This window comes from Hipposideros armiger, unplaced genomic scaffold (genome assembly GCF_001890085.2).
Source record: "Hipposideros armiger isolate ML-2016 unplaced genomic scaffold, ASM189008v1 scaffold_11, whole genome shotgun sequence".
Taxonomy (NCBI): Eukaryota; Metazoa; Chordata; class Mammalia; order Chiroptera; family Hipposideridae; genus Hipposideros; species Hipposideros armiger.
The window spans coordinates 1,101,637-1,119,588 of record NW_017731361.1 but is presented as its reverse complement, the minus strand read 5'-3'; the positions used below and the strand labels follow the sequence as shown (position 1 = coordinate 1,119,588).

The 17,952-nt window shown below is 37.3% G+C and overlaps 2 protein-coding genes across 5 annotated transcripts in view; both read left to right on the top strand.

Moving 5' to 3' along the window:
- The window catches only part of LOC109392982 (bromodomain-containing protein 8-like), a 7,229-nt gene extending 3,054 nt beyond the window's left edge, over positions 1 to 4,175 (top strand). For both annotated transcript variants that reach the window (XM_019661777.1, XM_019661771.1), the window contains 4 exons: positions 1,649 to 1,738; positions 1,834 to 1,902; positions 3,137 to 3,314; positions 3,860 to 4,175. In XM_019661777.1, the coding sequence (XP_019517322.1) occupies positions 1,649 to 1,738; positions 1,834 to 1,902; positions 3,137 to 3,314; positions 3,860 to 3,910 (388 nt within the window). In that variant the 3' untranslated portion in view covers positions 3,911 to 4,175. The remainder of the gene's footprint in view (positions 1 to 1,648; positions 1,739 to 1,833; positions 1,903 to 3,136; positions 3,315 to 3,859) is intronic.
- Positions 4,176 to 5,060: 885 nt separating this feature from the next.
- NME5 (NME/NM23 family member 5) lies at positions 5,061 to 17,110 on the top strand. 3 transcript variants are annotated; one of them, XM_019661477.1, is made up of 6 exons: positions 5,061 to 5,143; positions 5,487 to 5,585; positions 5,724 to 5,898; positions 10,445 to 10,650; positions 11,484 to 11,584; positions 16,911 to 17,110. In XM_019661477.1, exons 3-6 carry the CDS (start codon positions 5,770 to 5,772, stop codon positions 17,051 to 17,053), a joined length of 579 nt encoding a protein of 192 aa, XP_019517022.1. In that variant the 5' UTR covers positions 5,061 to 5,143; positions 5,487 to 5,585; positions 5,724 to 5,769; the 3' UTR covers positions 17,054 to 17,110. The 3 variants fall into 3 exon arrangements, with proteins under 3 accessions (XP_019517022.1, XP_019517014.1, XP_019517032.1); XM_019661469.1 differs by lacking the exon at positions 5,061 to 5,143 and having other exon boundaries at positions 5,150 to 5,585; XM_019661487.1 differs by lacking the exons at positions 5,061 to 5,143; positions 11,484 to 11,584 and having other exon boundaries at positions 5,150 to 5,585; positions 16,911 to 16,999.
- Positions 17,111 to 17,952: the final 842 nt, after the last annotated feature.

The window sequence follows — 17,952 nt, the reverse complement described above, 5'->3', positions numbered from 1 at the left end:
TCTGTTTTATCATTAAGAATCTTTTTCATAAATAATCCTCTCTTAATTACTATATTTATTTAGGAAACATTGCTGAGTCAGATTGTCCCTTGTGTCCAGTATTATATAAACTATACTTCTTTTTAAAAATACTGAAACAGGGCTGGCCGAGTGGCTCAGTTGGTTAAAAGCGCGAGCTCTGAGCAACAGGGTTGCTGGTTTGATTCCCACATGGGTCACTGAGCTGCACCGGAGCTTAGCTGCCGCTCAGCTGCCAACAGGTGGCACGATGGCTCAGCTGGTGAGAGCATGTGCTCCTTACAACAAGGTTGCCTGTTTGAGATGGTGGGCTGTGCTCCCCCGCAACTAAAGACTGAACTCGGCACCTTGAGCTGAGCTGCTGCCGGGGTGGCTCAGGGGATAGAGCGCGTGCTCTTAAGAAGGCTGCCAGTTTGACTCCCGCATGGGGTGGTGATTACACCCACTCGCAACTAAGACTGAACTCGGCACCTTGAGCTGAGCTGCCCTGAGCTGCCAACGGGCAGCCGGATGCCTCAGTTCTTAGAGCATGCGCTCTTAGCAATAAGTCTGCTGGTTTGACTCCCATATGGGATGGTAGGCTGTGCCCACCCACAACTAAGATTGAACACGACACCTTGAGCTGAGAGGCCGCGAGCTGCCAACGGGCAGCTGGATGGTGACTGGACTTGAAACTGAGCTAGCTGTGCCCTCTACACCTAAGATTGAAGGAAAACAACTTGGCTGTTTCCCTTCCCCAATTCCCCAATAAAAATCTTGGGGGAAAAAAAAGCCCTTCTCTGAAAACATGGATGAGATACTTTTTTTTTTTTTAAGATTTTTTTGGGGAATTGGGGGAGGGGAACAGACAAATTGCTGTCTTTTTGCTCTTCAGTCTAGTTGTGGAGGATGTTGCTTCACTGGCCCATGTTGGTATTATCATTGCACTCTTCCCGGGTGAGGCAGTCACTCACCGGCCATTGGACAGTCACTCAAGGTGGCTGGCTCATGGCAGCTCACAAAAGCTCATGCCCGCTGCCGGCCAGCCCCACTGCAGTCTATGCTGTTGCCGGTGACTCATGGCAGCCCAGCTCCAGGTCGAGCTGTTGTTCACCATCTTAGCTGTAGAGGGTGGAGGGTCACTGGCCCTCATATGTTGGATCCGAACCGGGGTCCTGCTGGCTCAGAGCTGGCATCCCAAGCCCAACTCCTAACCAACGTGCCCCTCAGCTGGCCCAAGATACTTATTAATATGGCATATTTCTGCATATAACAGGACCAGATCCATTTATCAAATACTTAATTGAGAATCTACTATGTGCCAGGCAGTTTGGAAACATCAGTGATTAAAGACGACCTTCATAGACCAGTTCTTTAGTCACAGGTGCTGAAGAGCAAAGTCAGCAAGAGACCAAAAGGCACAGGCAATTGTAGACTTGTAATACATTTTATAAGATGGTAACTACTCCATTGGGTAATAGTGATCAGTAAGAGAAAATTTATGGAGTGTGGGGTCCTTTATGGAAGCATTAAATATGTTCATATTCTTATGGTGTTACATTCCTTCAGATGTTAACTAGGAGCAATGTGTCTTTACAGAATGCCATTTGTGAAGTTACTGTTTTCTTTTCTGTCCTGTTTTATCCCATAGGTCTGATTTAAGCCAGAGTGATCCTGTTCAGGATCACTTGTTATTTAAGAAGACTCTCCTGCCAGTCTGGAAGATGATCGCCAGTCACAGGTAAGTCTCCAAGCCATTCTTGGCATTCACAGCCACTCTTATTTAGAGTGACTTTCCAGGGTTTCTTCTTCCATTCTGGGTTTGTCCCCTAACAGGTTCAGCAGTCCATTTCTGAAGCCTGTGTCAGAAAGGCAGGCCCCAGGATACAAGGATGTGGTGAAAAGGTCAGTGGAAAAGGGGTCAAGATAGGTTGGTTGCTTTTATATCTGTCTTTCCATGCTTTTATTTCCCATCTATTAAATTATTTCTTATTTCATTTACATTTCTTACAAACTCAAGCTGTATTTTACAGCTGAACAAGTTTGTAAGGTTATGGTGAGTTCAGTCTGCATTTGAGAAGGAATGCAGGGAACAAAAGGATGATACAGACTCTATTTTTTCAGTGTTGATTTTTAAGTAATATGATCCATTCATTATGATCTATGTTAGCCTTTGGTAGTTTTGACACTGTTCTTTGGAGCAAAACTTTAAAAGGAACACTGTATTCATTCTGGCCGTTACAGGTACTTGTATGCTAAGGCAAAGATGATAATCCAAATGATGTTACCAACATTGGTTGATTGCAGCATTTTTTATTTTTTAACATATTTCATCTAAAATGCTGTCACAAATCAGTGTGTTAATAGAGTATAAAAGGTCAGGAAAGAACGTTTGGAGACAGACTCGTTCTATAGTTGAGGAAGCTAAAACTCAGAGGTGGTCATGACTTGTCTGTGATTAACAGCAACTAGCAGAGCTGGAGCTAAACCCCAGATTCTTACCTCCAGTTCAGTTGTCTCTCTACACTGCTGTGCCTTCTCTTTTATACCCACTCTCTGTGTCTCATTAATAATTTGTCTTAATATTTGCTTGATTCTCACTCTTTTCATCTCTGTGAAAGGAGAAAAAATTATTAGCTTTTGATTATGCAGTAAGAGAAGTAGGTTAATACCTAGTATATGGCTACTAATTGTAAACAATCAGTCAGTAACTACCATGTGACAAACTGATTGTTGGAGTTCTTTACAACTTTGGTACCTACAATAGTAGAGTGCAGTGGCTGGGCCTGTGGGCTCTGGAGTCAGGCCGTCTCTGAATTGGAATCCAAGCTGTGTGACCTTGAGCAAGTACTTAACCTCTTTAGATCTTGGTTCCCTCACTGCCAATTGGTGATAATAATGGTACATACTTTATGGGTTAATTGGGAGGTTTATGTAAGTTAATATAGAAAGTACCTAACATAGTGCTTAGCCTATTGTAAGTGGTCCAATGTTAACTGCTATTGCTTTTTTATTAACTGACAAGGATTGTTATCTTTATTATTTTCATTAAGAGCTAGTCTTCCAAGAGAGCATGTTAGGTTCCCATGCGTTCCACATGAAGGTTTGATTTTCTCTGGTTTCTCTTGGCCACCTGTAGACCCATGGACTTAACAACCCTGAAAAGGAATCTGTCTAAGGGACGGATTCGCACCATGGCACAGTTCCAGCGGGACCTGATGCTGATGTTCCAGAATGCTGTGATGTACAATGACTCTGATCATCATGTGTACCATATGGCTGTAGAGATGCAGCGAGAAGTCTTGGAACAGATTCAGGTACTGTACATAGACAGTTGCATGAAAAAGGAGTGTAATCTCTGGAATCTGATTTAGAAATTTTGAGAATAGGGATGATGTTAAAGTGTTTCCAGAGTTTATGTTTAGAGGTGATTCAAGGCCCTGAAGGACTTACATTGTACCTACTGGTTTGGAAAACCCGGAGCCTCAGTAGGACCAGCATTAATAGTGAAGGAAAGTAGTCTAGGAAGGCAGGCAGCTGAAGAGCTCTGAAGAGAGCTGTAATGGTAATGGAAGCTCCTGTTTCCAGAGCCTCAAGCCAGAGGGCTCAACGTGCAAATCAGAGACTGGAGTCACGGTCCATTTCTTGGTTGCTACACCTGTTGATATTAATGTATGTTCACACTGTCCCATCAATAGGGGGTAAGACATAGTAACCAGAAGACATTTGAGGGTTTCTTTTCTGGGCAGCATCATATTTTAAAGAAATAAGCATAGTCAAATCTAACTGCGGAAATATAAAATTGCATTCAAACCTCTGTAGCTTTTAAGATTCATAGCTTGCTTCTGCCTTGACCCTATAGGTGCTGAGTATTTGGTTAGACAAAAGAAGAGATGTAAATAGTCCGGAATGAGAATCAGCCAACCCAGTGCATGATGGAAAACCTGTTTTGTTATCCTGGAGCTGCTACCCTGACCTTTTATGAAATTTGGACCTCTCATTGAGACTCTAACCCAGAGAAGGTCCCAACACTTGTTTATCATTTCTCATTATTTTTTTATTGTTTTCTAATAAGGCCTTAACTCACAACCAAAGGTGCCTGCGGATATAATACAAGGAAAAAGGGGAAAGCTGTGATTTGGGGCTGTGTCATAAATGTTGCCCATATCTTTTTGTTTCATAGGCTTAATTTAGAGGTAACTGATTAAACCTCTTATTAATGCTCTATAAATAAATGTTATTCTACAAGTTGAAGATTGCTTTTTAATGATTACAGAGGCTGGGAATAGAGGGGGTAGCATCATCTGGTGAAATGAGGAAGGTATTTTGACATGAGTTTTCTTGGGTTTGTTTTTTTTTTTAAGATTTTATTGGGGAATTGGGGGAGGGGAACAGCATTGGGGAATCAGGGAAGGGGAACAGACAAGTTGCTGTCCTTTTGTTCTTCAGTCTAGTTGTGGAGGACATCACTTCACTGGCCCATGTTGGTATTATCATTGCGCTCTTCCCCGGTGAGGCAATCGGTGGCCGGCCACTGGACGGCTGCTCACAGCGGCTCTTGGCAGCTCATGCCACTGCCTGCTGCTCACGTTGGCTGCCAGCCACACATGGTAGCTTATGGCAGCCCACTGCAGACTCACAGCAGCCCAGCTCCAGGTCGAGCTGTTGTTCACCACCTTAGTTGTAGAGGGCACAGTGTCACTGGCCCTAATGTGGGATCCGAACCGGGGCCCTGCGCTCAGAGCTGGCATCCCAAGCCAGCTCTTAATCAACGCGCTACTTGGCTGGCCCATGAGTTTTCTTAATATATGGTCTGGAAAGTGATGGGGTGGAATGAGGGGAGAGTGATTATGATTTGTCTCTTCATTTATAAAATGGAGATAATTGAAGCATCCTTAAAATGAGTAGGAGGGTGAAATAAGATAAATTATGAGGAAACTGTAAGAAAGTATCCAGTGCTTTAAGATTCTTAAAGGGAATAAAAATACCTGTGGCTGGCTCCTTTTCTTGATCTAAGGGAACCAGCCAGTGGCCAGTGGCTGTGAAGTGCGCTGCTGAGATTGGCCCTCTGCAGCCACCGTCCCTAAGCTGGGCTTCAGGTCTCCTAGCAACAAGCTGTGTTAGCACCTGAGGAGTGAGTCCTGAGGTGAGTACCCCACTAGGGTTGGACTCGGAATATGCGGTGCAGCCGGGAGAGGTCCGGGGACTTAGGGATCCTACTTTCCAACCAGACCTGACCCTCTGCTTAGTAGTCCGGACGGGACGGGGCCGTTCAACCTGCAGCTGGAGAATCGCGGAGAGATTACAACCTGTTTCCTGCTGCTACCTTTTAGAGTTTGCGCCAGTCCCAGGCCTTCGGATTGCTCTGTGACTTCTCCACCTTGATGAAGATGTTTAGGAAAACCCAAGCTACGATTTAGCCGCAGAATAGAAATCGTATTACAGTCATACTTTATTTTATTGTGCTTTGAGCTTTATGCGATTCACAGGTATTGGCGTGTTTTACAAACTGAAGGCGAGACCCTCCACCAGCAAAAAGATAACGACTCGTTTACTGCGATCGAGACAGAACCTGCTATATTTCCGAGGTATGCCTGTATTGAGACTCTGCTTATAGAAAAAGATACTGCAGTTTCTAACTTTACAAATTAATAAAATCAAGCGCCCAATAATGTTTTTAATCATAATTACATTAAATTTGAGGTTGGGGTTGCATATCATTGCAGTTGATACCTGTCAAGAATCTCTTAAATTGTACCCTGAAAACCCACAATGGAGTTGTCGATGCCCCCACCTCAGATATATGTAGAAAAAACTCTGGCCATTATCAAACCAGATATTGTTGACAAAGAGGAGGAGATACAAGATATTATTCTCAGATCTGGATTCACCATTGTTCAGGTAACTTCTGGACATGATCATTGTGTTTTCTCTCATTGATCCTTTTTTTTTTAATGTTTATGTAAATGTGTTAACCTATTTAGATCCATAGTATTTAGCATTAAATTTAGGTTTATTTTTCTAACTATAAAAGTTATATGTGATAGTTTTAAAAAGTTTTGTCACACTTCAAAAGTACATAAAATGAGAAGTAAAATTCCTTTTCCCTCCACCTGTCCTCTCCTACCCCACGTCCCAGTCTCCAGAGGGAGGCAACTATTACTTAACACTTTCTGTTCTTCCAGGATTTTTCTATGCATTCAAGACATTTCCGCCCCATAAAATAGGACAGTCCCCCACCTTTGACCCCATTTACAAAGTATCTCAGATATCAATTTCAGATCAGTACATCTGAATCTATCTCATTCTTCCTAACTTTTGTGTTATATACCCCTGTGTGGATGAACCACAGTTTGTTTACTTGGTCCTTTATTGATGGACTTTGAGACTTTTGGTCTCATTACAAACATTATTACAAACATTTAATGTTTTAAGCCTTACACTTGCTCTGCAGTTGGTACAGGTTTGAAAATGAATGTAAAAAGAGTTGTTAAGATTATCAGATAGAATTGAATATATTTAATCTTCCTTTTTTGTACCATCCTCATTTGAAATTTCAGTTTTTATTCTCTTATATAGTGTTATATTGCTTATTTAGTCAGTGTTTTAAAAACAAAAAAAGAAAACTTCAATCCTCAGGGAAGATTGGATTTTGGCTGAACATAGGTAGAGGCTGAGGGTAAGAAACTGTAAGGAAATAGTACAGGAAAGTATAAGGAAATATTTAATATAGTAATTAAAAGTTCCAGGTAAAAATGAACGTTTTAATGAATGTTGTTAGGAAAACGAGGTAGCCATTAAAAAAAAAGTTGTATTCCAGTACTATACTATATAAACTGGGATGAACTCCAAATGGATTGGAATTTTAAATATTAAAAAAATTAAACCATATAAATTCTAGAAGAAAAGATGGAGATTAATTTCTTTATTCTTGGGACAGCCTTTTTTACTATGACTTATTCTAAGAACTATGAAAGAAAAGATTGATAAGACTATAAACATAAAAAAGTTCTGCATGGCCAAATAAAAACCATAAGTGAAGTCAAAACACAAATGACAAACTTGGAAAAAACATTTGCAGTTCATATTGCAGACAGAGCGCTAATCTCCCTAACATATGAAGAGCTCCTAGAAAAAGATAAAAGTTCAGTTGAAAATGGGCAGAACATGTGGATGATCACAGAAAAAGAAAACAGATGCTTTTTTTAAAATTAGTTTTAGGTGTACAACACAGTGCAATAGTTATACTTTTTACCCCTCAAAGTGACAGTCCCCCTCCCCGAATCCGCCGCCCCACTCCCCCCTCCCCCCATATCATACATATCTATTACAATTCCATTTACTCAACTCCCACACTATACTCCACATCCTGTGTCTATATATATATTCAATTATAGTTGACATACAATATTATACAACATCAGCTTCAGGTGTATAGTGCAGTGATCAAGCCTCTATCCCATCCATGAAGTGGTCTCCCTAACAAGACATGTGACCATCTGACACCCTACAAAATATTTACAACATTATTAATAGATGCTTCTTGAACATATGAAAAGATGCTCGATATCTAAGTAGGAAAAAAGCAAATCAAAATGACATTGAGCTACTATCTGGCAAAAATATAAAAGTGAACGGCACAACCCCTGTGGAAGGGAACCTGACAATTATCTATCAGTATTACAGATGCATATATTTACCCTTTGATCCAGCAGTCCTTCTGGGAATTCCACCTATAGTCTGTGTATTAATATGAAGTGACATATATACAGGTTACTTTTTGCAGCACTGTTTATTTACCAGCAAAAGATTAAAAGCAATCCAGTATTAGAATTGTTAAATCAACTCTGGCAAATCCACCAAATTGAATACTATGCATCTAACTGTAAAAAGAAGAATAAGAAAACTCTCTGTGTCCTGTTATGGAAAAAAGATCAAATGTAGAGCAATGTGTAGCAATCTTTGGTGATAGAAAGAAAAACGTATTCATGTTTGCCAGTGTTTGCAAAATGAAACACTAGGATAAAGAAGCTTTAAAAAAAAATGGTTGCCTATTGAGGACAAGAACAGCATTAGGACAGGGATGGGAATGAGATTTTTCAATATATACCTTTTTTATATTGCTTTGAATTTTTTAGTCCTGTAAGTAGATTACCGATTACTTTTAGAAAAAAAATTAAATGAAGTATACGAATAAGATGAAGATATGCTATTTAAGTTTTTAAAAAGTCCATATTTTAAGAAGAATTCATGACAAACAATATTGAAGTGGTTAGTGTTAATCATAAATTAAAAAATTAATATAAATACTAATATTTTGCATTTTACCTAATGACCAATGAATTTCAGACCAAAGAAGGCTTTTTTGTTTTGTTTTAATTGATTTAATTGTGGTAAAATACATACAGCTTATTTTAACCATTTTTAGGTGTAGAGTTCAGTGTAATTAAGTACATTCACATAATTGTGATACCATCACCACCATCCATCTCTAGAACGTCTACATCATCTTGAACTGAAACTACCTATTAAACACTATCTCCCTGTTTATACCTCTTCCCAGCCCCTGGTAACCAGTATTCTACTTTCTATCATTATGATTTTGACTATTCCAGATATCTCATGTAAATGGAAACATAATAATAGTCCTTTGTATTGTATGCTTTTAAAGTAGGCTTTTAGTTGGGAGTCTGCTGAACTTGAGGCTTTGTTGTCCCATCTAGGGAAAGCCTCCTGAAAAATGATATATCCTTTCAGTAGGTGGCAGCCTTTCCTTTGTTACAAACTAATGGTACCTTTCTGATATTACATAATATTATTGCTTCTCTTTGAGAAAATATTCATCCAAATTCCAAAAAAATTTTACCTGATCTAATTTTAAAGCAAACAAGGAAATCCTTGATTCAGTATTTAGTTTAAGATGAGTCCTTAATTTTTATAATTGTGCTGCATTAGGTAGCACAAACAGGAAGCTTCCCATTTGTTAAGGGGCATGTGTCAGATAAGGGCTTATATTGCAACAGAAGAGATTTTTAGTTTTTAACCCAGCAACAACAACAACAAAAACCCCATACCAATGTGCATAAGAATCACAAATACTGGCATGTCTTAATTTTAAATAATAGAATCAAGGATTATATTATATCCAGTGTATTATAACTTCTCAAAATTGTTCTATTTCTTGACTATATGAATTTCAATATGAGAACAGATGTTGGAACCTTTTTTTATGGTAACTGGTTCTTGACTGGTGAGAATGTTATGTTTTTACAATAGGAAGTGTTCATGCAATGCTCTGACCCACCTAGGTAAGTGAGCATCTTCCCAAGCTTCTTGCTCTGCGCAGTTTATGTCTCTTGCTACAAACCAAGCAATTTTACCAAGTTTCTGAAACCTGAGAACTCATAGTTTTGGAAGGGGCTTTGATTAAGAGGTAGGTCACTTGGTAAAATTCATACTGTACTCTCAGGAAAATCTAATCCATTTTAGAAGGATGGATTTCTGCCTTAATTTAGCCTTCACCTTGAAACTTATTATCTCCATGTCTCATCATCCTTATTCTAGCCAAAGGTCTTCCTTGACGTCTACTTGTACTTTGAATCCTGTTGTTCTATTCTGTGCATTTTTCCTCATGATCCATTTGTAGTGGAACTGAAAAACAGTAGTAATGTATGATTTTTTAAAAGCGTTCAAGTAGCTGCTTTTAGGGAAAACATGATGCTTTTCAAAAAATTGGAAGAATGACTGACTCAACTTCTATGATTTTTAAAAATTTAATGATTCATTCATATAGTCTTTTATTTGTGAAGAAAATAACATTTGTCTGAAACATTTCATATTCTTTCAAATTGAGAAACTTAATGCCAACTAATTTTTCTTAAGATCACAGTACACCCACATGTTTATGGCAGAACCAGAATAAAGAATACACAGCTTTCATGTTCAAGTGAAAAACTTATTTACTGCATCATTATACTGCAATGAGTATACTGCATTGTACTGCAATATCAGTACCACAATGAGATCAGCTCCCTAAAATAATGTAGGAAAATTTCACAATAAATAGGAAAAGGCCACAAATAGGAAAAGATGAATTTGGAATATTCTAAAGTCTGATTTTGTTACTTTAATGTATACAAAGTATATATCAACAAAATATTGATGGTTGGAGTGTTTTTACTTTAAAAAGGAGATAAGATGAATTTGTCATTAACAAACCATATGTTGAAGGAGACAGCTAGACGGGAATAGTTTTTTTAAATAGGTTAAATAAATCTTATAATTTTATTTACAGCCTGCAATTTTCTTATCTCACCCTTTCTTCATAATACAACAGTAAATGTTAAATTTATAGTAAGATTGTTACTTATTTCAAGTTTTAATGACTTAATGAGGTATTAGCGAACTGTCATTTTAAATGCTTTTGTTGACTTTGTTTCTCTTATAGAGAAGAAAACTACATCTCAGCCCTGAGCAATGTAGTAACTTTTATGTGGAAGAGTATGGGAAAATGTTTTTCCCTAATTTAACAGCCTACATGAGTTCTGGACCACTTGTTGCTATGATATTAGCTAGACATAAAGCCATCTCTTACTGGAAAGAACTTTTGGGACCAAGTAATAGCTTAGTAGCTAAGGAGACACACCCAGACAGGTAACTTTCCTAGGGGAAAAATGGAATACAACTATGAAAATGAAAAAAAAAAATCTGAGTTCATTGTAATAGGAATTTCCTTTCTTTTGAAAATTTTCCTAAATCCACTGTTTTCGTGTGTGTGTGTGTGTGTGTAGGTCCATTTCATGTTTTAACCATTAAATGTCTATCTTAATACCAGTACCACAAAAGGTCTCAGAGAATGCTTTGTGGTTGATTAACCTTATTCTCTCATCCTGGAATTAAACTGCCACTGAAGTAGGATTATTCATGGGAAAATTGGTATGGTATTTTATTATTATTATTTTTTAAGCTGAGCCATCCTGCCACCTGTTGGCAGCTCAACGGCTGCTCAGCTCGGGCCAGGAATTGAACCGCTGTTGCTCAGAGCTCAAACTCTTGCGCAAGCTCTTAATCAACTGAGCCACTCGGCCGGCCCTTGGTATGGTATTTTAAAAGAATATTGATAACACAGGACCAGAAATTCAGATTTTCAGCATTACATTAATGTCTGGAAACTGGAGGACATTAAGTTCTTGCACTTTTGAATACATTGCTTTTTCACTTCTCACAAAACAACACCTCTTTTTCACCCAGACAACTTAGATATTTTCCCAGTGTATTCCTCCTGTAGAGTTAAATATATTTGACCCTCATCTAGGTAGATTTGGACTTAAATGTAAAAATAGCTTAAAACCTCCTGTGAGGTTTTAATAGCTTAAAAACTTGTGAGAAGTGGCAATGCTTATGTAAAATACCTAAGTAGAATGAATATGTAAAAAGCAAGAAAAGGATATCAGATTGGATGGTCATCATCTCTTACTTGCTTTCAGTCTAAGAGCAGTTTATGGCACAGATGACCTAAGGAATGCACTTCATGGGAGTAATGATTTTGTTGCAGCAGAAAGAGAAATTCGATTCATGTTTCCTAGAGGTGAGTTACAGGTGACTAATTGATCAATTGCATCTCTTTATTGTTTGCTTTTTCTTTTATTTTGGGATGTAGCTGGGAAGGAAGATAAAAGGGTGTTTCTCCAATATATTTTTTCATATTTTCAAGTTGTAGTTACTTAAAAACTGGAAGCCAAGAATGGAAAACTCATTTCCCACACAACTAAATTGTGCCTTCTAGAAAATCTTTTGAGTACAGTTTACTTTTTTCCTTTCTTTTCTTTTGGATGAGACGTATTTAGTGTTTCTCTTCTTCTGTGTTGTAATTCCTTTTGGTTATCCCAACTGCATCAGTGAAGTTTGTTACACATGAAAAAAGAATCTCCCTCAGAAATTTTGATTGATTTACCATTTTCTCTAACAGTTTACTATTTGCCTGACAAACACTCATGTAGTTGTGAAATTAATAATTTTCAGGCCTTTTTTTATTTCCTTCCTGTTATAGAGGTTATAAATCTTTTAGAAGTGGGCATAACGAGGACAACAGAGAATTTTAACTTGTTTTCACTATTTTAGAGCAGAAAGAAAATTTGGGGATTTTCATTATAAAGAAAAAAATGGAAAGCATTGGGTAGTTTTGCAATTTTGGGTTTTTTTGCGTGTTATTTTTCTCTAACTCATTTAGACCTGTTTCTCAGTATTTTCTACTGAAGAATGTATTTAAAGAAATCTGAAACTGTCTTGGAGATTTAAAAGTCCTGATTCTTAAACAAAAACTGTTTTGTAGATATTTGTACACAAGAGGATTTGCCTCTTATTTTATTTTTATTGATCTTAATTTCTGACATATACATTCCATTAAGGTATCTTTTTCTTCAGGACTGTTTACTGTGGAAAATTTCAAACATACACAAAAGTAGACAGAATAGTATAACAAACCTCTAATCAATCCATCAACCAATTTTAACAGTTGTGATCAGTCTTATTTCATCTCTAGCCCCTGCTTTTACTTCTCTTGCTTCCATATTAGTCTGAAGCACATCTCAAACATGAGATTCTTTTTAATGCGGTAGCACTCTAGGTTTAGTTCTACTAGTGAATTAGACTTTTCCTCTTTAACTTTTAACTAAAATAGGATACAAACTCACTGTAACTTAAGTAGAAGATCTATTTGGAAGCTTCTTACTCATTGGGTTATATCCCTAAACTGTTATTTTAGATTGCCTTTGATTTTACTCATTAATTAATTCTCTATAAATATAAGTGAATAATTATCTACTGCTGTGGGAATATGAAGTTATTTGGAGTAAGCTCTCAAGAGTTTGTGGCATGAGCTCAGTCTTATTTAGCAGTCAGTCAAGAACTATGTCCAGAATCCTATATGATGAATAGCTAAAGCAAGTTATAAAGATATTCAAAGACATGTTCCTAACTCTTGAAAAAGGTAGTGCTGTTCCCTTTTTAAGTAGATTTGGCTAATTCAAAGCTTTGCTATATTCCATCATTCAACAAATTTGCCAGCTTAATAAATATAAAGACAAGAAGATGTCCCTGCTGTCAAGATGATCATATTTTAAAAGTCTATAAAAATAAATATACAATGCAATATATAAATTATAAATGTCACTAAAAAGCAGTGACAATCCATCTATTTAACATGGAAACATTATTCTCTCATTAATTCATCCAGCCCTAGGTGCCTGAGACAAATAATAAATGGTTAGCAAAAATAGATGAGGTAGAAACAGACAATTCAAAAATGAAGTTAAGGAAATAATTTCATAATAGCATCAAAAACAATAATATATTTAGGAATAAATTTAACAAATGTGCAGTTCTACACTGAAAATCACAAAACATTGCTGAGAGAAATTAAATAATATCTAAAGAATAACTAAGTAGGCACTCTGTGTTTATGGATCAGGAGAGTCAATATTGTTAAGATGGCATTTGTCTCTAAATTGATCAATAAATTTAATGCTGTCCCTATCAGAGCTCATTCATGCATTTATGTAGAAATTGACAAGCTGATTCTAAAATTTGTGTGGAATTGCAAAGAGTCTAGAAAAGCTAAAACAATTTTTAAAAAGAAGGACAAAGTTGGGAGTTAGACTTCCACTAACCTGATTTCAAAACTTACTATGAAGCCACAATAAGTAAGACCATGTGACACTGATATAAGAATAGACATATAAATCAGTGGGACAGAATTGAGAATCTAGAAATAAATCTTACATTTATGGTCAATTGATTTTTGACAAAAGTGCCTAGACAATTTTATGGAAAAGGATGGTCTTTTCAACAAATGATGCTGGGACAATTAGATATCTACATGCAAAAAAAAAAAAAAAAGAGAGACTCTTGTTTCATACCATACACAAAATTTAACTCAACATGGATCATAGACCTAAACATAAGAGCTAAAAGCATGTAAAAGAAAACAGGAGAAAATCTTTATGACCTTGAGTTCGATAAAGAGTTCTTATATATGACATCAAAAGCATGACCTGTAGGGCCGGCCGAGTGGCACGTTGGTTAAGAGTTGGCTTGGGACGCCAGCTCTGAGCAGCAGGGCCCCAGTTCGGATCCCACATTAGGGCCAGNCTTCACTGGCCCATGTTGGTATTATCATTGTGCTCTTCCCGGGTGAGGCAGATCGGTCGCCAGTCATTGACCGGCCACTTACAGTGCCTCCTGGCAGCTCACACTGGCTGCCAGCCGCTCACGCTGGCTGTCAGCCACTCACGTAGCTCACGGCAACCCACTGCAGCCCCCGCTGCAGCCTACGCCATCGCCGGCGACCCACAGCAGCCCAGCTCCAGGTCAAGCTGCCGTTCATTATCTTAGCTGTAGAGGGCGAGCATCACTGGCCCTCAATGTGGGATCTGAGCCACAGCCCTGCTGCTCAGAGCTGGCGCTCCCAAGCGAGCTCCTAACCAGCTGAGCCACTCGGCCGGTCCCTTTGGGATTTTTTAAATATAGGAGCATGTCATCTGTGAATGGACATAGTTTTACTTCTTCCTTTCCAATTTGGATCTATATTTGACAATCTTGCATGATATAAAACTACTGTTTCACTTTTTAGTGGTCATTTTCCTTACAAAGTGATTTTGAACACTGTTTTAAGTTTTAAATTGATATAGTATATATTGAAGAACATATTTAAATATTTATTAACTTAAGGTTTTTTTCTTTTTTTCCATAGATTTGGCTGGCCGATTGGCTGTTGAAAAATAATCCTAACAAACCTAAACTTTGTTACCATCCAGTTGCAGAAGAACTTAATTAAAATAAAGTCCTCCAAAGAACAAATCATGAACAATCTCATTGTAAAAGGCATGCTTCTACTTAAAAAAACAAACAAACAGACAAACCATAATTCCTAAAGGTTTAAGCAACTACATGTGAAATAAATTATTTCTTAAAAATAAGTTTTAAAAGAATAACTATTTTGTGCAGTAGGTAACATTATCTATGGTAAAATATAGGTTTACAGTATGATTTTTTGTTTTAAAGGTTTTATTGGGGAAGAGTAACAGTGTTGGGGAATTGGGTAAGGGGAACAGACAAATTGCTGTCCTTTTGTTCTTCAGTTTAGTTGTGGAGGACATCGCTTCACTCGCCCATGTTGGTGTGATCATTGCATTATTCCCGGGTAAGGCAGATTGGTCACTTGGCATTGGACGGCAGCTCACGGCAGCTCATGCCGGCTGCTGGCCGCTCAATGCTGTCTGCCAGCCACTCATGGTAGCTTAAAGCTGCAGCCTACACCGACCCTGGCGACTCACAGCAGCCCAGCTCCAGGTTGAGCTGTTGTTCACCATCTTAACTCTGGAGGGCGCAGCATCACTGGCCCTCATGTGGGACCTGAACCTGGGCCCTTCTGCTCAGAGCTGGCACTCCCAAGCCAANCTGTAGAGGGCAGTGTCACTGGCCCTCATATGTGGGATCCAAACCGGGGCCCTCTGGCGTCCCAAGCCAGTTCTTAACCATTGCGCCACTCGGCTGGCCCAGGAAGTGACTTTTTAGCTGAGATCCAAGGGATAAGTAGTGGTCAACCAGAACAAAAAGAAGAAAGAACCTTCTTGCAGAAGGAACAGCTGTGCTCAAGTCATGAGCAGGAAAGATCATGGCACATTCTATAAACTAAAAGAAGATCAGGAGTAAAAGAAACATAAGATGAGGTTGGAGAGGTAAGTAGAGGTCACATGGTCTTATGGGCTATGGTGTGGTGTTCTGTCTTGACTATAAATGCAATGAAGGGCCAGTGGAGCATTTTAAGGACGGGAGTGATGTAATCAGATTTTCATTTTTAAAATATTGCAGAGGGCCTGGGCACAGGGAACAGTGAACATGATAAACATGGTCTTAACTTCCATGGAACTTATGAAGTAAAAGAGACAGATGACACATATATAACCAAAATTAAGCAATTGTTATATGAAAGGTGCCATCATGAGAATGATAAAGAAACCTTTTACTGAAGACCTACGAGATTTCTTCCAGCTTTTCCTGGTGTCCTGAGAAAGGACTCCCATTATTAGTCTTTGTCTCATTGAGACTGAGCCTGTATACTAGTCATACAGAAATCTATCCTCCCACCCTTTTTCCCTTGGGCCAATGAGGATTTAAATTTGAACACGTGGGACCAGTAACTTCCCTTTCTCACCTTTATCAAAAGTGACACGCTGATGGAGATCAACCTCAAAAGACCTACTAAGACTTATAAAATACTTACAAAACATATTTTTTGTTGTATTGCAAATCTGGTTCACCTACATAGAGTTCAAATAAGGCTGAAAAGACTAAAATTTTCCAAAGCTCTATATAATTTGTTTAAAAACCTGAAAAATAAGAGCAGGAATATATAACGTCTACATGTTCTATAGACAGACATAGATTTTATGTGTATATTCAGTAGTCTATAAGAGCAAAAACTATGTCTTATTCACTATTGTATCTGTACCACTTTGCAAAATCCCTGCCATTTTGATGGCAGGAATTAATTGTTGAAATAAATTAATCTCTTATTTTACATATTCATATTTTCCTTTTCTATAACATTGTTATAATATTCACTAAAAAACGTGGAAATGGAAATGCAGAAACGAATATAGTTGAAAACAATCAGAACCTTATACATGGTCATTATTAGCATTTTGATGTTTCTTGCCAGCCTTATTATTTTTTATGTGTATGATTGTGTGTTTTAGAACAAATTATTATGCTATCTATCTACTTCTGTTCCCTTAAAAAAATTTTAAGTATTTCTCATACCATTAAAATTGCTTTGAAGTTATCCTCTTTAATGACTTCATAATATTTCATCATTTATGTTAGCTTTAATGGGAATACATTTGTATTTTCAGTGATTATTGAGCCCATTCCAGTTGGACAAGCTGCTAAGGACTATTTAAATTTATATGTAACACCAACTCTACTTGAAGGACTTACAGAGCTTTGTAAGCAAAAACCAGCAGATCCTTATGTAAGAAATCTTTATTCATGCTAAAGAATATTGTCTATGGTTGTCATGTATGTAAAATTCTTAGTCAAAGTATCTGGTGCATATTAGGGGCTATTGTTATTTTTTTCTAATTGTTTCCTTTGCTCAGGTTTTGTCTTTATATAACTATATACATAAACAAATATCCCATTATTGTTGCTATATTTAAATATTATATTATAGAGATTATTTTAATAGTTATATTATTTTTCTTATATTACCTTTACCATTCTTCTTTAGCTGTTATAAACACTGTAACAATAAACATCAATAAACAATTAACAATAAACATAAAGCATAAAGCTTTTCTCACATTGAGATTATTTCATTTGGAAAGAGACCAGAAAGTACAATTATAATGCACAACATTAAAAATTTTAGAAATTTGACCCTTAAGGAACTTGCTTTTATTTTTTAATTGTTAATAATTTTTTTAATAAGTAATATTTAAATATGGTATAATTCAAAAGTTACAAAAGGCTATATAGTGAAAAGTAGTTGTCCTTGCCATCCTGTTCCTCAGCCACCCAGTTGTACTCTTTGGAGTCAATCACTGTTACCAGCCTCTAGTACAGTGGTTCTCAACCTAGGGGTTGCCTAAGACCATTGGAAAACACATATTTTCGATGGTCTTAGGAACCGAGACACCGCTCCTCTATCCGTCTCCATGCTTCAAGACAAAATTTCATTTATTTGTAATTAGAAATATTTCACAATATATAATTACATATTTTTTTGTGATTAATCACTATGCTTTAATTATGTTCAATTTGTAACAATGAAAATACATCCTGCATATCAAATACTTACATTACGATTCATAACTAGCAAAATTACAGTTATAGAGTAGCAACGCAAATAATTTTATGGTTGGGGATCACCACAACATGAACTGTATTAAAGGG

What these genes read in the sequence shown, in the direction of transcription:
- NME5 (XM_019661477.1), top strand. Translation starts at nt 5,770, where the DNA reads ATGGAGTTGTCGATGCCCCCACCTCAGATATATGTAGAAAAAACTCTG. An exon ending in CTGGATTCACCATTGTTCAG is followed by an intron (nt 5,899 to 10,444) that starts GTAACTTCTGGA and finishes TTTCTCTTATAG; the next exon opens with AGAAGAAAACTACATCTCAG. An exon ending in AAGGAGACACACCCAGACAG is followed by an intron (nt 10,651 to 11,483) that starts GTAACTTTCCTA and finishes ACTTGCTTTCAG; the next exon opens with TCTAAGAGCAGTTTATGGCA.